We start from the raw sequence: 24,646 nt of genomic DNA, 5'->3' as shown, positions 1-24,646 counted from the left end.
GTGCGAGTCTAAGTCTATCCAGACACAGATGGTCCTGTGTTCCGTTGGTGGAAATTAAAGCTATTACTCTTTCTTTTCCTGGGAGTAGTCCGCCAATGGCATTTGTGAGAGCCCTTACTGTCCTACTCGGCACATTGTCTCCTCAGCAGAGCCTTTGAAGACAACAATAAAGCTCATACTTCTTCTCTGCAGCTCACTTCATCACAGTGGGGTCTGTGTATGCCTGAGCCTTGCCCATGAAGTTGTGAACAATGTCCATGTGCCTGGCAGTGAGAAGAACAGTTAGAGTTATGTGATGTGATTCAGACAAGAGAGGTGGCTTGGAGAACAGACAGGCAGGATTGATGGGTCAGGAAGGAACTGCTGATGACATTCACTGATTATTAAAATTCTATTACTTTGGACTGTTAAGGAAGATAGCTTTTGCTATTTCGGACTGAAATTTCTTTGCTACTGCACATTTTCATATTTCTTTGGAATGTAATTGTGTATGCACATTAAGAATCAACACATTGAAATGGCTTAAAGGGCGATTTTAGCATGAGCACATGAAGCTGTGACTTTTATACTTGTATACCACTGTCATCAATCATGGGAAAAACATGGAGTACTGTTTCTAAGGAGCACACATTTAGAGGCTCAGTTACGGTAAGAAAATACGTGTTAGCAACTGTAAACCTAGATTATGAGTGACGCTGAAATTTTTTGAGTTAATCTTCATACATATATGGGCCAAATGTTTTTTTTCATTTCTAGGTGATGGAACAATTCAGAGAAGTGCATGAAAAGCTTAAGGAGTCGATCGAACAATGTGAAGGTGCAAAGTCAAAGTTCAAGGTAATGAAAGAAGAAGATGAGAAAGACATCCGCCAAGAGGAGTCAAATATAGAATCCTACAAGTAAGAATTCACCATCAGCACTCTGTGTAGCATCTAGAAATGAAATCTTAAACCAAAACCACAACAAATACCACTGCTCAAAATCTTCCATAGCGCACAGAATTTAAATTGCTTATGCCTATATTATCACCAAGTTTATGACTATGAAAATTTGAATATTTGATATACAAATTTATATATATATATCCACAAAGCAGTATATTTTTATTAAAAAATGTAATGTATATATCACTATATTTCATGAGGATAAGGTGTACCATCAATGTATATCCCTATCCCCTGTATATAAAAGTGACTGCTTTGCTTTTAGAGAAATATCACATATTATAAATTAATGCAGCAACTATATGCATAGGCATTAATTTTTTAACTTATATTTATTTTCTTACTAACAGAACAATATTTTAAATGCATAAATTATCTCTGGCTTATTAATAATTGAGATTTTATCTTCTGGTATTAATTTCTAAAGTAAATGTGTCTTTTGATATCTTGCCATCTTGGTAAGGGCATCTATTTCTGTGATAAAATACCATAGGCAAAAGCAATTTAGGGAAAGGGGATTTATTTCATTTTACAGCTTATATATCATCATCCAGGAAAGTCAGGTCAGGAAATTGGAGGCAGAAGCTGATGCAGAGGCCAAAGAGAAGCACAATTGATTGACTTATTCAGCCTGATGTCTTATAGAGCCCAGGAACTCCTGAAGGTCTCGTGCTCAGAGCAGCAGCTGTAGGCACTCAGATCAGGGGATTACATGAAATTCAGGATCTGGGGTCTCACTTCTCCCAACATACCACTAGTACAGAGGTGTCACCACCCACAGTGAACTGGGTCCTCACATATCTGTCATCAGTCAAAGCAAGACCACAGACTTGTTGATGGGCGAAGCTGGTGGGGACATTGTCTAAGTGGACATTCCATCTTCCAAAATGACTCCAGCTGAGACAAGATGACATAGACTATCCCGCACACTGCCCAGTTTCTTTCATTGTTATTTAAGTGCTTGTTCAAAATTCATAATCTAATGCTCAGCCCAGAGTTATTAAATATGAATCTGTGATTTGAAAATATTCCAACACAATGTTAGAGAAATAAAATAATATTATTACTGACTTTTGCCACCTTCTCAGTTAAATATTGATGCAAGATTTTAAAATTCTATCATTTGGCAGAGGGGTTGGGCAGATGGCTCAGTGGGTAGGAGTACTTCCTCAGCAAGCATGAGGACATGTGTTTAAATGCTCAAAATCTTTAAAAAAGAAGGAAGTGATTGATTGTTCACGTCTGTAACCCTAACATTGAGAAGGCAGACAACCAAGACAAAACCAAGACAACTTCCTGTTTAATGAGATTCTGTCTCGAGGCAACAAGGCAGACAAGATGTCCTGCTCTGGCCTCCACATAGCCATATGCATCCACACATATATGTACATGCATGAATACACATACAATACAATACAATACAATACAATACAATATAATACAATACAATACTTACCCACCAAAAATGACATATTTTCGTACTCCTTATAGATTTAGCCATGCCTTTGAGGGTATGCTCTCAGATGCATGCAAGTGTAAAGTGTCCATGATGTCCTAAGATATGATTGGCCTTTTATCACTACGAATCAACTTTTTCTGATTGCTGTAATTATTTTTCCTTAAACTTCTTCTTAAATGTAATCTTATTAGCTTTTATTTTTATTAATTTTTAGAAAATATTTTCAAGTTCCAATGTGTTGGAGTATCTATGCTTTGGAGTCACCTAGTAAACTTCACAGTGACAGAACTATTTTCTCTATTATAGTAAGCATGATTTTAAAGCCAAACCACTGAAAACACCCACAAATCTTTAATACACCCCTTGAATATAAACTATGTGACCCATTTTCTTATTGAACCTTTGTTCATGTTGCTACTTATTATCATTTCATTCTCCTTTATTCTCTCTGTGTGACTGTAATTCTGTTTTATTATTTGACAAATTCCAACTTACATTGTTTGGATTCAAAACATATTGAATACTCTCAATATATTGCTTAATAAAATATAATTAAAAGTTTGCTTTATTTATCCATTGCCACTAAATCAAACAGTTGTTGATTATAGAATGTTTTATTTCATAACCTATAAAAACACTTTTATTATTTTTTAAAGAAGAGTATTTTTTAAAAATTAAACTTACCATCAGGACAACTACTTCTTCCCCTTTTAATCTTGGGCTTTTCATCATGAGTCCTCCTCGGCCGATAGATCTCTTAGAATAACAGATTTAGTGAGGTTCTCTTAACAAACTGAGGTTAATTTTGAAAGAAAAATGATTTTAATACAAATAAGACAAACAGGGGCTGGAGAGGTGGCTCAGAGGTTAAGAGCACTGACAGCTATCTATACCCAAGGACCAGGGCTCAATTCCCATCACCCACATGGTGGCTCACAACTGTTTGTAACTTTAGTCCTGGTGAATCTGGTGCCATTTTCTGACTTACTTGGGAACCAGGTATGCAGGTGATATAAGACATGAATGCAGAAAAATTCTCATATACATAAAATAAAATTTATAAAATAACCTAAATAAATAAAATGTTGTACAGTCTTTGAATTTTAATTTTCCTTAGAGTGTTAGTGATGTGACTTTTCCACTGTCTTTTTAAAGGTCACCTATGTACTTGAGACCTTAATGATTTATTTTTTATGTATAGGTCTATATGTGAATATGTGCTCCCAGTGTTCAAGTGCCCAAGAAGGCCAAAGCGGGTAATGCATCCTGGAGTTCTAGATATAGGCAACTGTGGATTACCCTGCTTGGGCTTTGGGAGCTGAACTCCTGTCCTCTAGAAATGCAGTGAGCTATCATAACCACTGAGCCATCTTCCCAGGCTCCCTTTTGGAGGCTTTATCTATTTCATTTTATAACACTCTAGCTATAAACTACCTTCCCAACTAGCTAAGTAAAATGAAAGTCAGTATCGTCTAGTTGATTTTTGCTGCCTGTTGTTTTCCTGGTTATTCTTTATTTATCAAATGCTGATCTTTTGGTGATGTAATTTATATAAAATTTATACTATTTTTCTATCTTTCAAGTCTTTCATCAACATTGTCCCCTGTGCCTGGACTTCTGTGTGTATTGAGGAGTCGAAGGCTGTTCAGTGACACACCAACAATAATATTCCTTAATTAATGTGATATAGTCATGTTCTCTGTTTTGCTCATGCTAAGTTGTACAGTGATTTCCCCAAAATGTTTGCTTTCTTTATTTTCCTTTCACAGAACTCTATGGAGTTCTTAATTCCCTTCTGTAGGCTTCTTCTAATGGGAGGATTTTAGAGACTAGAGCTACTATAATATCAGACTAGGAAGGAGGCCCTGTCCAGTTTTCACTGTGTTTTTACATGGACTCAGAAGCATGTGGGGGGATTGTGTGTGTAGTTCTATGTAACCTTCTCTTGTGTGTAAATTCACTAACTACTGCACCAATCCAAATACAGATCTGTTTCATCTCCTATGCTGCCTGAGGTTTGTTCCCTTTGCTCTCTCTCTGCTCTTCATCTTCAGAGCTTCATCATTTGGACATGTAACATAAATATATCTTGGAACAATCAACGTTTGGATTCTTGTTTTCTTTTTTTTTAATTACATATAGTGCCATTGAGATTAATCCAGTTTGGCAGTTGTATCAAAAAGGCCTTGATTTATGACTTAATGTCATCTCATGGTGTGAATGTGCTGGGTGTGTTTACCCAACCACACTTGGGGGGGGGGGGTAATTTGGTTAGTTTCTAGTTTCTTGTGAGTCTGATCAAAACTACTGTAAGGAATTAATGTGCAAGGTGTGAGTGTTAAGTTTTAATTTTTCTAGAATGCCTGCCTCTGAATATGATTGCCAGACTGTATGCTAAGTATGTCTTTAGTTTTAATAGAAACCAGAAACTGGTCTAGGGTGTGGATGGAAAGACCATTTGATGTCTAGTAAGAAAAGATTACTTTTTTCCCCCAACATAATATTTTTTGGGGGGGGGTTAAGTTTTTTTTCTCATTTTTTTATTAAAAATTTCCATCTCCTCCCCTCCTTCTCCCCCTTCCCTCCCCTCCCTTCCACCCATACCCCCACTCCACCCCTCTCCAAGACAAAGAACCATCAGGGTTCCCTTCACTATGTTAAGTCCAAGGTACTCCCAGCTCCCCTTAAGTCCAGGAAGGTGAGCAACCAAACTTACAAGGCTCACAGTGAGCCCGTCCATGCTGTAGAGTTCACATTCATTGCCGTTGTCCTTGGTTTCTCAGTCCTCCTCCACCGTCAGCCACATTCAGAGAGCCCGGTTTGGTCCCCTGTTCCATCAGTTCCATTCCAACTGGACTTGGTGGTCTCCCGTTAGATCTGTCCCACCGTCTCAATGGGTAAACGCACTCCTCACGGTCCTGACTTCCTTGCTCATGATCTCCCTCCTTTTGCTCCTCATCGGGACCTTGGGAGCTCAGTCCGGTGCTCCTATGTGGGGCTCTGTCATTTTCTCCATCCAATGCCAGGTGAAGGTTCTATGGTGATATGCAAGATATTCATGAGTATGGCAATAGGATCTGGCCATTTCTGGCACCCTCTCCTCAGCTGCCCAAGGACCTAGCTGGGGGCGTCTTCCTGGACACCTGGGAACCCCTCTAGAGTCAAGCCTCTGCCAACCCTAGAATGGCTCCCTTAAGTAAGATATATAATTCCTTGTTCCCATATCCACCCTTCCTATATCCCAACCATCCTATTCCCCCAAGCTCTTCCCATCCTCCACTTCACACTTTTCTTGCCCCATCCCCCCTCCCCCCCATCCCACCCCACCCCTATGTTCCCATTTTTTGTCCGGCAAGACAAGATTGCCAACATAATTTTTTTAAAACTTATTTGTATACTTCATACAGGGTACACCAATCATGCTCCCTCCGCATTCCTCCCTAGTTTACCCTTCCACCTTTGTACCCTCTCCCCCAAAGAAAAGAATACAGGAAGTCCAATTATTGATACACATATACTCATTGAAATGATCAAATTCCAGCAGCCAGACCCTTAATGATAATTGAGTCCCCCACCACACACATACACACATACCTTCATCAGCTGTGAAGAACTACACATTGCATCTTTATCACAACTTTTTAGGACTCTCTTCAATGGCTTTCTCTCTGCACTGTTTCTTTTCTTTGGGGGGTGGGGTAGGTGGGGTGGCAAGGTTGTCACAGAAGCCTTCAATGTTTCTCATCTCAATTACAAATCTACAGTCATATACACACCACTGCAAAAGAAGCTTCCTTGCTCATAACAGCCAGCAACAGAGTGGACCATGGATTTCCACATGGTTTCAGGCAGCAACATGGACATCCACAGACTCTGGTGGCAGCAAGGAACATAGGCTTCAACATGGTCCCCAGAGACAGCACGCACCATGGGCCTAATATGATCTTTAGCAGTGGCACAAACCACAGATATCAACATGGTCTCCCGAGACAGCCCAGATCATGCACACCAACATGGCCTCCAGCAGTAGCATAAACCAAGGACCCCTACATGGCCTCCAATGGGAGCCCAGACCATAGACACCAACAATGACCTCCAACATCAACACGGATCATAGGTATCTACATGACCCTTGGCATCAGCATGGCTATGGTGGTGTCCCTGGTCTGGAACACCACCTTAGATCACTTTTTAAAAGAAAAAGAAAAAAAGTTCAGTTCCTCTAGCATGTTTGTAGCGTTGAAGTTTTAGTTCACACTTCTTTTGCATGCTTTCTGCTTTTATGTAACTGAATGTTTTATGAAGTATCTGGTCAAGGGTTTTTCCTAACTGGTGTAGATAATTCTTTCTTAATAGAGAATACAAGTTCAATTTTTAATTAGATTTGAAAATTGCAAAGATCTATGGTTTATGGAAGGTTTGTCTTTTGATCCCATATGAAATATTTTGTGATAAACAAGTTTTAAGGGTTGTTGAGATTTAATTTGCCAATGCCTTTTTTACAGGTGTAGTGTCATCGAAAACCTCTTGTCCTGATTCTTAATTCACAGTGTTTTCTTCTAAAATATTGTATGTAGTTTTACATTTAGATGCATTAAGTGAATGGTGCATGGGATTTAGTCAGATTAGTTATTTTTCTTTCTTCTTCATTTGGTCCTCCTTGAGCATCTAGGTCATACTACTTTGGTTGTCATATGTTTTGTGAAACACGGTCAAGAAACACCAAGTCTTATTTCCATGACTATACTTGTACATACTGGGTCCTCTTCCATTGCTCTACATGTGTGACACTTCCAATACCACCCTTTTTTTGATCAATATACTCATATAATAGTACTTGACAATAGAGAGAATGTGAGTGACTCTCTATTTTACTCTCCTGCCTGTTCCAGCTTAGCAGATGTGAAGATGGTTATATTTTAATGCCCAGTGACTTTTCATCATTTTATTATCCAACTTTTCTTACATGACAATCTAAAACAATTCCCCCCAAAGAGTCAATTAATATATACATAACTTTTCTCTCTATTCTTTCCATTTGGAAGCACAAACACTTGTTTGTCTTTGTTCTTACTCTCCTTTGCTTAATATCCAAAATCTTTTAGGAATTTGCAACTGCCATGGAATGGGAGAATTTTTAGAATAAATTCCATTGATTCCTAATAAGGTTGGGACTAATTTTCTTTTCAACGTGGATAAAATCATCTTTGCTTTTACCTTAGGAAAGAGCTAGGTAAGCTTAGCAACCTGCAGGCCCACTACTCAACCTCCATTGAGTCTGTGAATATCCACATTGAAGAGGATGAGGAAACAGTGACTGGGATGCTGAGAGAAACACAGAGCACAACAAATGAAGTATCATATTTACTGAAAACAGTGAGTTGTTCATACTTTGAAAATTTAGAAAATGGTTTTAAGCTAGAAATAGTACATTTTTCTTTGTCAGTGATTGAATACCAGTCAGTTTCCTGCCTGTATTAGTTTTCTATTGTTAAATAGCAAAACAGATTTGGCATCTAGACAGAATCCTTATTTCATCTTTAATTAAATTTTTTATTAGTTAATAATTGTTATATATAATTATGTGTTTCTTAATGCAAGTATGTCATGTGCATTGGCAACAAACACCTTTCAATACACTCTCCTGCCCTGCTTTCTTTCCCATTGGTCCTTTTCATAATAGTATTCCTTCTGATTTATATAAGTGCACATGTCTATACATGTATTTATATGCACATATATGTAAGTGTGTGCATGCATATAAGACTTTGATATATATACATATGACATCTAGATTCTACACATTACTGGGTACATGATATTTGAATTTACTTGGTTGATTTGATTTTCTTAACATAATCATCATCAGTTCCATTAATTTTTCTGCAAATGCTATGGTTTTGTTCCTAATTATAGATTTGGAAAAAAGATTGGGTGTTTTAAAGAGACAGAAGTTTTAAAGACTGTGGGACTTTTGAAGTTATTTATGTTTTATACTGAAATACTGGTATTGTCATGACATCTTAGAAGCAAGTGAAAATGTTCTAGTTGTCTAGTGGAGTGTCTGCATGTCGGAGTGCAAGGGACCAGTTGTGTGGGCTATTTTTTTTTTTATCTACTTGACAAAAGCTGGCACTGCTTTGGAAGAAGGGCCCTCAATTGAAAAAGACTTCTATCAGACTGACCTGTTGGCAAGTCTAGGGTGAGTTTTTAAATTGATGATTGATGTGTGAGACCCTAGCTTATGGTGGACTGTACCACCCATGAACTGGTGGTCCTGGCTATGATAGAAAAACAGGCTAAGCAAGCCATGAAGAGAATTCCAATAAGCAGCATTCCTCCATGGCCTTTGCTTAATTTCTTGCCTTGAGTTATTGCCCTGACTTCCCTCAGGAATGGAATATGAAAGGTCGAAGATGACATAAGCTCTTTCCTCACCAAGTTGGCTTTGCTCATGGTGTCTTATCAAAGAAGCAGAAATTCTGACTAAGACAGTGTGGATGTAACTTCTCAAAATGTGTAATTCATTGAAAGATAAAAGTATAAGCATTAGGGACATATAGGAGTCCAAAGATTACTTATTATTATTCAAATAACTACAATATTTAAAAAGAAGTTTCTCTGCTGATAGTTCAATTAGTCATCTGTGAAATGTTCCCCATTAATGAAATATTTTCATAGAAGGTAAAATTATTTGCTAAGCCTGTAATCTTATATTTCATACATCATTTTTAAACTGGCAACCCTGTACCTCCTTAATTTGTTGCAATAACACAAATTTGTTCATGTCAGGGAATCATGAAAGCATTAAAAAGGTTCCTAATAGTTTTCAATTATAGAAATGGTTTGGACTAGTACACATTCCAGGGAAGATGAGAGCATGATGAAAGTTAAATATATTAATTTTTCAGCATTTCTCTCATTATAAGCTACATTTTCAGCTGCACAATCAAGTATTCAGTTAAAAGCAGTGGTGTGCATTATCATCAAGCCTTGTTTTTGGTGTGCAACAGAAACCTTCAGTACAAGAGAAAAATAGGATTTGTGCTGCTTAATTGCACATATGGATTCACAGAGAATTTATTTTCAGATTTCAAGGCACATTTTTCTCCCAATTTAGAGTTTTTTCCCTTTTTGACCTAGACTCTTCTCCATTCTGTGCCATCCTTAATCCTTAACTCTATGCAAACACATTTCTCCATGTCTTCTCTGTAATAATAGCTTTAGTGATAGCTTTTGAAGACTCGTGTCCTAATCAAATTACTTTAAATGTGAAAAGGAGGCTTTCTTTGAGTTCCTTTTCCTTGTTTTATGTTATCACATATTTTGCAATAGTTTCATACATGTATATAACCCAGTTATAGTCCTTGGATATTTCATATTTGGGTACTATATTTACATCTTTTCTATTATTCCCTCTCTCAGCTTCCTCAACTCTGTATTAGGTTCATGGTTTCTTCCTTAAGTATTATTATAATTATATATGTGCATGCAATTATAAATGAACAAAGCTAGCTATTATATAAATTAATGTTGCTGCTGCGTGTATTTGCCAGTGCTAGCTGCTAAGGATTGGACAATCTGCAAGAGGCTCATCCAGGGATATTGGTTCTGCCTTTCTTAGTAGCATGTAGGTCTTCATCTAAGGATAGTAGCTATGAGATTTCCCCTATCATATTAATATGGCAACTGGCATTATTATGATGGCTCTGTTTAGGTGATTATATTTTTGACATTTCATGAGAGCAGCTTCACTGTTCTACACACAAGACACTATCTTGGTGCAAATTCTCTATCCTAGTCCTCTGAGATACTCCCTGAGCCCTGAGGTTGTGCTGCACATTTTAGTAATTCCGAGAGCAACCGTCAATTGCATATGTCTGCAGTGATCTATACCTGCTGTAAAGATGCTTTGATGGAGTGATCTAGATGGCTTTGTCCCCCTTTGTCCTCTCTTACCCTTTTCATGATCCTAATGAACCTTTTCCTGACAAGTTCCCTCCTAACCTCATACCCATTCTATAGGAGCCACTGAGTTTAAGTTTGGTTGCTTGCATAAACAAGGGAAATTTAATCAGTGACTACAGCACAAAAGAAAGTGACACCCCTTCCCTGGTAGACACTAAATGCCAATTTGTCATGGATGAGACAAAGGCTTGGAAGGCCACATTCCTTCTAGCCTTAAAGCCACTTTGTCCCATAGTCCAGAAATACTTTAGGAAATAATTTCCTTATTAGAAACTTAGGGTTTTGTGACATAATTGCTGCCCTCTACAATTTAATCTATTTTTTATTAATACAATTAATGTGACTTAAAAGTTTTGTTTTTTTACAAAATAAAAAATAAAACCACATGATCATCTCATTAGATGCCAAAAAGCTTTTGACAAAATACAACATCCCTTCATGATAAAGGTCTTGGAGAGAGCAGGGATACAAAGAACATACCTAAACAGAATAAAGGCAATATACACCAAGCCAACAGCCAACATAAACTAAATGGAGAGAAACTCCCAGCAATCCCACTGAAATCAGGAACAAGACAAGGTTGCCCATTCTCTCCATATATATTCAATATAGCTGTTGAGGTCCTAGCTAAAGCAATAAGAAAACAAACAGAGATCAAGGGGGTACAAATCAGAAAAGAAGTCAAGCTTTCACTATTTGCTGATATGATAGTTTACATAAGTGACCCCCAAAATTCTACCAAGGAACATGCACAATTCATAAACACTTTCAGTAATGTAGCAGGATACAAGATTAACTCAATAAAATCAGTAACCCTCCTGTACACAGATGATAAAAGGGCTGGGAAAGAAATCAGAGAAACAACACCCTTCACAATAGCCACAAATAGCATAGAATATCTTGGAGTAACTCTAACCAAACAAGTGGAAGAATTGTATGACAAGAACTTTAAATCTTTGAAGAAAGAAATTGAAGAAGACACCTGAAAGTGGATAGATCTCCCATGCTCTTGGGTAGGTAGAATTAACATAGTAAAACTGGCAATATTACCAAAAGCAATCTACAGATTCAATGCAATGGCCATGATAATCCCAGAAAAATTCTTCACAGACCTCGAAAGAACTGTACTCAACTTCATATTGAAAAGAAAAAAACCCAGGATAGCCAAAACAATTCTGTACAATAAAGGAACTTCTGGAGGCATCACAATCCCTGACTTCAAACTCTACTACAGAGCTACAGTACTGAAAACAGCCTGGTATTGGCATAAAAACAAACAGGAGGAACAATGGAACCAAATCGAAGAACCAGATACTAATCCACACACTTTTGAACACATGATTTTTTACAATGAAGCAAAAAATATCAAATGGACAAAAGAAAGCATATTTAACAAATGGTGCTGGCATAAATGAATATCAACATGTAGAAGAATGAAAATTGACCCATATCTATCATCATGCACAAAACCCAAGTCCAAATGAATCAAAGACTTCAACATAAAGACAGCCATACTGAACCTTATAGAAGAGAAAGTGGGAAGTACACTTGAATGCATGGGCACAGGGAACCACTTCCTAAATACAACCCTGGCAGCACATAGAGAGAAACAATTAATAAATGGGACCTCCTGAAATTGAAAACCTTCCAGAAAGCAAAGGACATGGTCAACAAGACAAAAAGGCAGCCTACAGAATAGGAAAAGACCTTCACTAACCTCACATCAGACAGAGGTCTGATCTCCAAAATACACAAAGAACTCAAGAAATTAGTCACCAAAAGAACAAATAACCCAATTTAAAAACTGGAGTACAGATACAGACCTAAACAGAGAACTCACAAAAGAGGAATCCAAAATGGCTGAAAGACACTTAAGGAAATGTTCAACATCCTTAGTCATCAGAGAAATGCAAATCAAACAACTCTGAGATTCCATCTTACACCTGTAAGAATGACAAACATCAAAAACACTGATTACAACTTATGTTGGAGAGGTTCTGGGGTAAAGGGAACATTCCTCCATGGCTGGTCAGAATGCAAGCTGGTACAGCCTCTTTACATGTCAGTGTGGTGATTTCTCAGACAACCTTCCTCAAGACTCAGCAATACCACTTTTGGGTAGATATCTAAAGGATGCTCAATCGTGCCACAGGACATGTGATCAACTACATTCATAGCAGCATTGTTTGTCATCGCCAGAACCTGGAAACAACCAAAATGCCCCTTGACCAAAGAATGGATAAGGAAAATGTGGTTCATTTACACAATGGAGTACTACACAGCAGAAAAAAAAATAACATCTTGAATTTTGTAGGCAAATGGATAGAGCTAGAAAACATCATTTTGAGTGAGATAACACAGACCCAGAAAGACAATTATCACATGCACTTACTCATAGGTGGTTTTTAAACATAAAGCACAGAAAACCAGCCCACAAATGAAAACCCCAGAGAACCTAGACAACAATGAGGACCCTAAAAGAGACACACATGGATCTAATCTATATGGGAAGTAAAAAGACAAGAGCATGGGGATCTTGGGAGAGGGTTGAAGGCAGGGGGACACCAGGAAGTGGAGCAGAGAAAAATGTAGAAATCAATAAAATTCAATAAAATTTTTTTAAAAAATAAATAAAATAAAAAAAATTTAAAAAGTAGTTTTATTGAACAATGATGTTGGCATACAGCATTATTTTTATCATTCAATGCAGATAAAGAAATGAACTTGTTTGGTGCATACGCCATATATTCAATATTTTCATATATTGTTCTTAATAGTAAACAGTTGGTTTTGTAAGTTATTAGTCAGTATATTTATATATGGTCTGTTATGTCATACATGAATCTGAACACTGTGAATTTCCTACTCACATATTCCTCTTTATTTCATATTTTATCTCAAAAATTTTTAAATAAAGCTATTTACTTACAAAATCATAAAGGAGACAATAATTATAACTATTAGTGTATTAATTGGGAAGCCTATCTAGGTAGATGTGGTGATTTTTTGGTAAACACAAAGCTATTATTTGGTATGGTAAAGAGCAACTTTATAGCTGGATGATAACAACACTGTAGTTTCATACAGCAGCCACAGTGTGCAGAGAAATCATCATGAAAGAGAAAAGTTTATGTTGTTAATTTTCATTGTAGGGTTTCCAGCATTTCATGTGTGTGCCCAAACAAGTAAAATATTAGTGGCATTTATAAATTGCCTTTCGTTATCTGTACTTGATGTTACCCAAATGTCAACTCCAAATATGTGCTCAATATCACACTTAAGTTTATTTTAAAACTGTAGACTGTTTAAACCAAAGCTGTTTAAATGGCAATGAATGAATTGACTATAGAAAATGTTTTCTGGGCATCTGTGAAGGTGATATTACAGAGTATGCCAGTGGACCAATTGAAAACCATATTAATATTAAGCTGTTTTAAATTCCTCGGACAAACTCTGCCTGGTTATGGTTTATTGTTCTTCTAATTTATTGCTATTTGCCTTGCAAGTATTTCACTTAAGATTTCACATCCATATTCATAAGTGAATTGTACTTCACTGTTCTTAATTTGTGTCATATTTGATAGATTTTCTTATTGGGACTATGGTAGCTTTAGAAGATGAACTTTGATGCCTTCTGTTTTTTTCTTCTACCCAGATAATTGATAAACATTTAAATAACTTTTCTATGAGAATATGGTAAATCCTCCAAGTAAAAATGCAACTGCATTTCCTAGGTTCTTTTTTACTGTTTGAATGGTAGTTTTATAAATATTATTTGTTGTAAAACATAACTAAAAATATTTTGAAATTTTTAACAGATTAGGAAATAAATTTTCAGATGCATTTGCATCTTGCAGTAATATATTAAGTCTCCATTATGAAAATTTTCCATGTCTAATTAAATATATATATATATTTCATATTATTTAGAGTTTAAAATTTTTAAATAAATTTAAAATTGCTTTTAGTTTATTGTTTTTTGTAATTTTCAGATCACTAATAAACGAAGAAATGTTTCATAGTTTTAATTTCCTTCACAGTTTTAGACTTACCCTGTTTCTCATTTTATACATTCCTATTTAAATTCTGACTGTTCATACTTAGTTGTATATATGTTATATGTATATATGTTTGTATATTTACACATATAGGCATATACAGACAGGATTTTCCTGCTCTGGAAACTCTAGTACTATTTCTTGCTATACTGTGCATAAAATTCTTTGCAAAATTTTCTGTATGCATCATATTCAGTGTGTCTCTGTGCAGTCCTATTTAGGATCATTCTAGTCAGGCCTACCCAACATAGAGTGCTGCACTTACTATTAGCATATATTGTTTTCTTCATGAGAGCACTCATAAAATGAGATTCATTATACCAACTGTGATCTAAAATCATTTCAAGGCACATCTTACATAGCACAAATAGCATTCATTTCTCAAAGTCTGGAATCCACTAAAATGCATAGGAAATTTTAATCTGTTATATTATCTTACTGTCAAGATTTAGCTCCTGCTAACATTCCCTTTACAAAAGTACACAGCTCTTGTACTGTATTTGAAAATATATAACCGTATAAGAATTGATGATATGCCTCTCTTTATATAAAGCTTATTAAATTAAACTTATTTCTATATACTTTTACATTATAATATGCAATATTTATGACTTGAGACATTCTTAGAGGCGGGATATTCATGTTTTTAATTTTAAAAATTATAAATAAAGCTATGATAAATATCTCAATCATGTTTAAGCTAAATTACTCACTTCAATAAAATAATATTGTTGTGCAAAAATTATAAAACTTGCATGATTATGTGGTGCCTGAAGAACCATGAAGAATCACAATAGTCATTCTTTTGGCTTACATGATTTGTTCTTATTTTTAAATTTTTGAAAACACTGCAAACTCCAGATTGGCCCTTTTACAGATGACAGCTTCTTAAGCAGCATTTCTACTGATGAAATAATTTGCTTTCATAAACTCATCTTGTGAAATTGCTATCCCATTATCTATTAGACATTGTCTGACATCTGAATCATAGTTTGGGGGCTGGGTTTGTATTATCTTCTTTTCCTTAATGTATAAATGACATTGCTGGTATTAGCATTGTTTCTTTAAATCTAAAATAAGTTTTGAACATTATGGTCAACACAATCAAACTACAAACTGAATCTTGTTTAAATCTAAAGAATTCTTTTATTGGTTCTAGTTTTTATTTTCATTTATCTATATCTTAGAATAAAAATTTCAGTAAAGAAATGATTGCTTCAGTTTACCAAGCTCTGAATTTGTAGTTACCCTTCAGTAGCCCCTGTAGATGTCAAAATCTCTTCATTATTTATATGAAACAGTGCAGAGTTCACACATAACCTAAGTATATCTTTCCACACACTAAATTGTCCCTTGATATCCACACACTAAATTGTCCCTTCATGAAATTTTCTAAGACCAAATGAGATGTGTATTTTCTATGAATAATGCTATGTAGGGAATCATTGTCACAAGATTTTCAGTGCAGATATTATTTTTTCAAATATTTTCACACACAATTGCTGATGTAGAGCCTGTGGTTCAGGGCTCCTCCTGTGTTAATTAGGACTGCTTTTTATAAGGTTTTATTTTCATGCAGAATTTGAATGTTTTTCATGAAATCTATTTATGTTGAAAGTGTAATCTAGATTTCTCTTGGATTTTTTTTTGTTTGCTGATTATGTTTAGGTAAAGAATCAGTTATGCTAGCTCATACTTACTAAGGTACTGATTCTACTGTTTTTGTTTGCTGGTTATGTTTAGGTAAATACTCAGTTATGCAAGTTCATACTTACTAAGGTACTGATTCTATTGTTTTTGTTTGCTGGTTATTTTTAGGTAAATAATCAGTTATGCTAGTTCATACTTACTAAGGTACTGATTCTATTGTTTTTGTTTGCTGGTTATGTTTAGGTAAGTACTCAGTTATGCTAGTTCATACTTTACTAAGGTACTGATTCTATTGTTTTCAGCATTGTTCATCCTTGAGATTTCAGGATGCAAAGTTTTACTAGTCTGTCATCTATTCGCATCCTACAGCTGTTTTGTTACTTGATAATGTCAGTCAATACCTCTAGTGAGATGCTGAATCACAGTAATAATAATTGGAGTCTTTGTTCTGCCCTTTTCTTACTTCAATTTTTTTTTGCCAAGCTTTAGTTTTCCATAAAAATGGACAGAGAGTTTTAAGAATTAATAGTTCATCCTGCTTGTTTGTAAACAGAAATTTCTTGTTCTTAATGTCTGATCCCAAATAGCCAACACAGAGGCTTAATAATACTTATAAATGCTCAACTAATAGTTCAGGCTTATTACTAATAAGCTCTTACATTTTAGATTAACCCATTTTCTTATTTATGCTTTGCCACGTGGTGCTAACTTTATTAGCATGGCACATTCATCTCATGCTCCTTCTGCATCTGGCTGGTTACTCCTTAATACTGTCCTTCTCCTTCCCATCAGCCTTAGATTGGTTACTTCCGACTATACTTTCTATATGACTACTGGCCAATCAGTGTTTTATTAAACCAATTAGAGTGACAAAACTTTACTATGTACAAGAGGATTATTCCACAGTATTTCCCCCTTTTGTCTAATTAAAAAGGAAGGTTTTAACTTCAACATAGTAAGATTATATACAACAAAAAATAGTTATCACATAAGAATCACAGTTATAATGTCCAGTCTATTTGCATTTGCCAAAATTAGAGAAAATGTTCTATTATCTATCTTTTCATTGTGAGTATAATTTTTATACCTAATTTATCCTTTATCACAACTAAAGAAAGCTATAAGTTTGACTATTATGGATGATTAATTATTCGTCTGTATTTTTAATTATACATATTTTTAAATGAGCTACATAAATATAATACCTTAAACAAGAGTAGAAATATGCATACAATGTAATAATATTAGCATTAAATTTGTATCTATATGCCAAAATCCATGCTAATATAAAATATTTAAGATTAATAGTTGTTTATTTGGATTAAAGTAGATTCAATAATCTACCCTTTTATCCTATCATTTCTATATCCTCTCTTTTTCTTTTCAAAAAGAGATCCCTGAATCTAATCTCCTTTACTCAGCTTGTTTCCTAACAATTACCAATCGCAATTTATAACTAACTCTCCTTAATGATAATAAATATCCATAACATACTTTGTGAGGATGTAAGCATAGTTTTCTAGACTATTTCCTGCTAATTGAGGGTTCTAGTATTCTTTGGAGGACCCTGTGAAAATTTAGGGTTATGGTCAAGTCCTGACTGGAGTATTCTGTGAGGCTGGATCCTCTCAGCCAGCAACCTTGAAGCTGTTCTGGATGCAAAGTAACACACCTTTTTACTTAAATTTTGAAGTTAAGGTATTTTAAAAATATATAGGTTGTTTGAACCCAGCAGTATTTATAATTAAATGTCCCTTAGCAGATGTGGCTTCTTCCTCAGCAGTCACAAACTTCAAAGACAACAATGACATACAGTATCCAGACTCTGTATTTTCTATCTTTATGTGGCTTTTTTCTTTCATGTTACTTTACTCCCCTTTTAAGTACTTTGGGTTATTATTTTTTCACTATATATTTATAATCCATAACTGTATATGCTCTCTCTTCTCTCTCTCCCATGCCTGTACATATATGTAAAAACATACTGTAAACTCTTTAGAGTTTTTTTCCTGAATCTGTTCTTACTGCATGTCTCTAGCCTTTTCTGAGCACATGAGTCTTTAAACTGCTATGCCAGTTGTCTAGGACTGACGTGGTGGCATTGGTGGCTGACTCAGAACTGTTCCTTGGTTCCCTTAGAGTCTAGCCTCATGGTGGAGATATATTTACCTTCAGCTCTGGGAGCAATGTTTATTACCCCAACTCTGGGAAGTTTCTGAGTTTACACTGACACTAAGTAGTGCACCACCCATTACTCATAAACTCTATTTAAGTGTTTGGTGGCAGGGCCTCTTAAAAGAGCAGCAAATTTTTTGCCACTAATGCTGAGTCAGGAAGTCATCACATAAAGGAGCTGCACCCCTACTCACCGCCAGCAGAGTCCACCTAAAAAGGGGCTACTACCAAGAAGCTATGCTTGATTCTATTCTTTTCTGTGTTTAGAATCCTTTTTTTAAGCTTACTTATGTTTTATGTGGAAATTCTTGACAAACATTTCGTTGCCTTATATAAACAAAATTTTCCTGTCCCAACCACCCCGTCCCAAGTAACTAACACAGAGGCTTAATATTACTTATAAATGCTCAGCCAATAGTTCAGGATTATTACTATCTAGCTCTTACATTTTAAGTTAACTGATTTCCCTTATGTATGCTGTGCCATGTGGCGGTACTTTTATTATCAATTCATATTATCTTCTGCACCCTGCACATCTGGCTAGGGACTTCTCAACTCCACCCCTCTCCTTCCATCAACTTCAGCTTGGTTGTCCCACCTATACTTCCTGCCTGACTACTGACCAATCAGCATTTTTTAAACCAATATGAGTGACAAATGTTTACAGTGTACAAAAGCATTATCCCACAGCATTTGTTGATTTGAGCTTATTGGGTGTCTTTGAACTTTACATTTTTATGTTGCATTTTGTCAAGGGTCTAGGGCCATGCTCATTCAGTTTCTTCTCTTGGTATCTACAGAAACAGCAGATTATGTCCATGGATATCCTAACTTGAACCTGCAATTGTTGGAATAAGCCCTGTCTGGCTGTATTATTACTCATCCTGTTCATAAATACATACCAGTATTCTTCCTGATCTGTTCACTCAAGTGTTGTCAGGTTTAGGTCAACAACAACTTCTATATTGCTAAGCATAGCCTCCGTTTCTTTGCCACTGTCTTAACCAATTTACACAGAGGCCCTCGCCAAACAAACTAGAGCTTTCTATTGGAACCTTTCTTTTCTGAATTTCAGAACTAGCAAGCTGCTTCCTTTTTCCTATTTTTGTGGAGACTTGTTTTTTTTTCTACCTTCCAGTGATTTATTTGTATCTCCTGCATTTTAAACCTTTAAGAACCCTAAAGTAGTCTTCTGTAATAAGATTTATGTATCTAAAGCAGAACTTGTAATTGCTATGTATAGTCTCTGCATTTGTGACTAGTGGGTATCTTGAATTTATTTCTTTAATGTTTTAAAATTACATTTTACTTATTTAGTAGGTCTGGGATGTCTGTGCTACACCATGTGTGTGGAACTCTAAGGACAACTTTCAAGAATGTGAGTGAGGCCATGTGAGGATGGGCATGAAAGGGACTGGAGGAAGGAGAGTGAAGGAGAAAGCTGTAGGCCCATATTTCTGTATGGTGTGGCTACCAGGCACAAAAGCCATAGGCCTGATCTGAGGTGGTCATGTAGCTCTGCCTAACAATAGCCAGAATGTGCTGCTTCTTTTCTTTTGTTATAAATGTAGATCACCTGAGCAGAGGTGTTGGCTGAAGCTGAAGACTTAATGGTCAGGAGGTTTGGTGCTTCTTCCTTTGTAATTTGGAGGATATCTTACAGAGATGCTAATTTAGGCCTATGTGACAGCTAGCATACTCGGCAAACAGGTAGATGCGGACATGACAAAAGGCCATTCACCTGGTTGCCTAGGAGACAACCTAATGTATTTTCCCGCTCAGTTTATAGGTTGGTATAAAAGTTGGTTGGAGAATAAATGTGGGAGATGGTCAGGAGATTTTCAGGAGAAAAGACCCTGAGATGCCCTTCAATGATGACCATGTAAGTTGTGTCTGATTATTCCTTGTGTCTCCATACCAGTCCAGTTAGGGAAGATAATTTTCTGTGTTGGAGCAACACTGGATTCAACAGAAAGTGATGTAATTATATTTTAATTTAGATTTTTATATAAAAAAGACTCATTTATCTACTTCTATCATGTGGGTCCCAGAAATCTGGCTCAGATAATCAGACCATCCTGACTGGCAGCAAGTGCATTTCCACACTGAGCTGCCTCTTCAGTCAGCTCACCCTTAAGACACTGGAGTCGAACATTCAGGTACTCAGCCTTTCCATGGCCTGAAGTGTTTTCTCCTTACTCAGTTTATGATGATTTAATCCTGACAGCTTCTTTGGCCCAGATATTTAAAATATGCCTTAAAACCATACTCATGCATCTTGCATGTTGCTAGGCCAACAATGTGTATGTTTAGCTTTAATAGACAATGTCAGAAAGTTTGCCTAAATATTTGCATATCTTTTTACTCCTATCATCATTTATAAGAATTTCAGCTTCCAATTAACACCATCTGTCATGTTTTTATTTATTTTTAATTATGGTTCTTTTGAAGGAGTTATCCCATTATGGTCTTAAATTTGCATTTTCCTGATGACTAATGAGACTGAGCATTTTAAGCATGATTCATTTAGAATATTGCCATTTCAGAATCTATTAACAGAGAGTCAGATTTCACTTCCAGGTGGGGCCTCCTTGTTATTCACATCTATTTGAAACTATTTTTTACTTGAATGATATGAATATATGTTAATATTCTATGTTTCTATAAATATTTAATATGATATATATACATAGTCAAATACACATAGTTAGCTAAAACAATTTACATACCCCCTCTCATGCACACACACACACACACAAACAGTGAGAGAGCCATACCAAGCATGTCTCATTCAGATATCTAGTAAATTTACTCCTGTACTTGAAAAAGGCATTGTGGTTATTCAAGAATAGTCTAATAAGTCCACATAAGTCTAATAAATACCTTTCATCAAAAAAATTGAACACTAGTTCCATCCTATGACATCAATAAGGATATAGTATGGAGAATAGAAATCCTTCTGTTTAGACCAAAGGGATTTAAATATTTCAGGAAGTTCCCAAATTATGTGTCTATATGTCTTGGGATATTTTGTCAGATGGACCAGTTAGTTGCTGATGGTTTTCAGATGGTTGCAGCTGCTGGGGATGTATTTAGATCAGGGAGCTAAAGAATGCCTTATTTGAGCTCATTCTCAGTGTCACTGATGCCACAGGATGTCAACTCTGACAACTGGCAGTGGACATATAAACCCACACACAAAATAATTATGTCTCCATGCCTTCATTTCTAGTAGGAAGACAACAGAATACTCTGAACTAATATAGCTGGACATGGTGATGAGTGCCTAAGACCCCAGCAATCAGTGGTGGCACAAGAGAATCAAGAGTTCCTTTACCAGGAGACCATGTAAGAAACAAAGCCAAAACAATAGAAAATAGATCCTGGAAGCACTATGTTAGAATGGATGAAGCCAAATGACAAAGCAACTTTAGTCCTAGCCATGCCACTTAGCATTTTAAAAAGCACTCTGAGACAGAAAAGGATTACAGATACATAATAAAGACAGATTCAGACATAAAAGATCACTAAATGAGACACAGTGTGTTTGAAGAATGTGGGTAGACTTAGGAGAAAGAAGATGAAAAGTATACAACATTATGAAAAGAAGTAAATGATTTAAAAAAAATAAAACCAAGTCTTTAAAGTGACAGAGTATAGACAGTCAAAGAAAAATAAGCCACATACAGATAGAAATATACAGAGAGTCTGGATTATGTATATTACTGTTTTTCTTTGAATTTTTTGACTATGAATGATGTAAGTACAGAGAGACAGTTCATTGTACAGGCTGTTAAGCTAAACCAACATATATATTTTAAAGGTGTCTTGATTTCAAATTTGGGACTGAGGATATGTTGCTTTGGAAAAGAGGTTTTGCTTTTGTTTCCACAGAGGATGAGAACCTGTGGATTCCTTCCAGGCTAATATGGTTTGAAGGAACAAGACCCACTTAGAGATCTCAGTGAACGCTACAAATGCTTTTCCGAATAAACAGCAGAAAGTAGTTTGGAAAGAACTATGCCCAAATTTCCAAATATTGTTTATAAATGTTTGTTTATATTTAAAGTGGGATATCCTATAGAGATGAATACTTTTGGATTGGCATGGCTCTTGGTCTATTGATACAAATTTAAGGTCATTTTGTTATATATCTATCTCTGCTCTTGATTAAGAGGTTGTGCTTGTGCAGCTAATTGAAAAATGTAATGTATAATTAAGAAATACAGGTTAATATATAGTCATCTATAATAGTCAAGCCTATATAGTCATGTTAGGTTTTCTAGATGTACAGAGATATATTTCAGATGGAGAGATACTCTTCAAACCTTCCAAAGACTAACAAAATATGGCATTTAAAATGTTTTAAGAACTTAGGACTTTTCATGACAATGAGACATATCAGATCCTGGCAGCACCAATCTACTTCAAGATGATGGGCATCGAAGAGGTTCATTATAGAGTTTTCTAGCCACTTGGGCAAGAAACTGCTATTGCCTTGACTGTTTGATGTCATACTGTATGAACTGCATATGCAGGACCCACAGAAAAATGACTACTGAACTTACATAAAGGTGAGATGGTCCTTTGGGATTCCAGCTTCATGTGAGAACTGCCAGATATTTTCCAGGACACAGAAAAAAGTGACTGACTAGCTGCCAATATAGTCAGAACTTTTTTTGAAATTTTCTGATTCATGGATAAGTCTGCCAGATACTATGGGCCTGTAGGCAGAAGATGGATGCTACAAAGTTACAGAAGAACTTTGGGTGACTGTCCAGACATCAAGATGTCTCTGTCAATTCTAGAGTTTTGGAAGTTGTTTACAATGCACTTCCTGCTTACTTAGGTAATAATATATCCTTCTGGAATCTTTGATGGAGTTGAAGAATAGATAGTTATAGTTTTCCTTAGAAAAAGGTTTCCTTATAAAAGATAAAGTAGATATAAATATTATAACTATAATTCTTGTTTAATAACTATTTTGTTGTATGTATTCTTGCTGTGCTAAGTTAAAAACTTCCTTTTTATTTAAACAGAAGAGGGGAGGAGATGTGGGATCCCCCTCTGTATGCTGTGAATACCATTGGTTAATAAAGAAACTGCTTTGGGCCTATTGCAGTGCAGAAAAGGGTAAGGTGAGAATTGCAAGCAGACAAAGGAGGAGAGAGTAGGTAAAGTCAGGGAGAGGCTATGTAGCCACCACAAGAGACATATGCCAGACAGAACCTTACCAGTAGGCCATAACCCCGTGGCAATACACAGATTAATAGAAAAAGGTTAATTTAAGATACAAGAACTAGTCAATAAGAAATGTGAGCTAATAGGCCAAATGGTGTTGCAATAATACAGTTTCTCTGTGATTATTTCTGGTCTGGGCAGCTTGGAAATGAACAAGCAACCTCTGACTACTCTTGAATATATTGTATGTAGTCATTGTACCTATTGTACAATAGTTTTCTTATATTATTTATAACTTTCTTTTTTATTTTAGACAAGAAGAGAAATGTAGTAACATTACATTTGTATTTTAATAAATAAAGTTTGCCTGAAGAACACAGAGTAAAACAGGCCCACTGGTCAGCCTTATAGACAAGGCACTGGTAAAATACACCTTTAATCCCAGTAACCATACTAGTTTGCCATAGAAACTGGGCAGTGTATGCCTTTAATCCCAGCAGTGCACACCTCTAATTTCAGCCCTAGAGAGGAATATAAGATGGGAAGAGACAGCTCACAGACATAGTCTCAGTCTGAGATTACCGGAGGCAGTATTGCCATTTTGGGTTGAAATAGAGGTAAGACCCAGTGGCTGGATGTTTTGCTTCTCTGATCTTCAGGTTGAACCCCAGTTTCTGTCTCTCGGTTTTTATTAATATGCTATACCTTATCTCTGGTTATGCTAATCCACCTCACTAGCTGGAAAGAAAAATGGCACCATTCCCCATCTCATATTCCCATCCTTTCCCTCCACTTTTTTTAAAGACTATAATGAATATAAGTATACATTTGAAGAGAAGCAAAGAGGAGGATCACTAAAATTTTATACACTATTTTTCTGAAGGGAAAATTTAGTTATTGACCTCTTAAATAAACTCAGATTAAGTTTAGCTAATAGCCACTACAAACAGTAAGTAAATAAGGAGGTTTTGTTTCTTTCTGTGGTATAGATTCTCAAAAGTTAGATTGGTGGATTAGAATATTTTCAATTTTACCAACCTAATCACTGGTGGTGTCGCATTAATTTTCATTTTCTTTTTTTTTTTTTTTTTTTTTTTTTTTGGTTTTTCGAGACAGGGTTTCCCTGTAGTTTCTAGAGCCTGTTTTGGAACTAGCTCTTGTAGACCAGGCTGGCCTCGAACTCAGAGATCTGCCTGCCTCTGCCTCCTGAG

At 35.9% G+C, this 24,646-nt stretch overlaps 1 protein-coding gene across 1 annotated transcript in view; it reads left to right on the top strand.

The window, feature by feature from the left end:
- Ccdc178 (coiled-coil domain containing 178) overlaps positions 1-24,646 on the top strand; it is a 331,929-nt gene that overhangs the window by 32,617 nt on the left and 274,666 nt on the right. The window contains exons 6-7 of the mRNA XM_038331445.1: positions 757-899; positions 7,626-7,779. Of these exons, the coding sequence (XP_038187373.1) occupies positions 757-899; positions 7,626-7,779 (297 nt within the window). The remainder of the gene's footprint in view (positions 1-756; positions 900-7,625; positions 7,780-24,646) is intronic.

Source organism: Arvicola amphibius, chromosome 5, assembly GCF_903992535.2.
Source record: "Arvicola amphibius chromosome 5, mArvAmp1.2, whole genome shotgun sequence".
In the NCBI taxonomy this organism is placed as follows: Eukaryota; Metazoa; Chordata; class Mammalia; order Rodentia; family Cricetidae; genus Arvicola; species Arvicola amphibius.
This window is presented reverse-complemented; position numbering and strand designations above follow the sequence as displayed.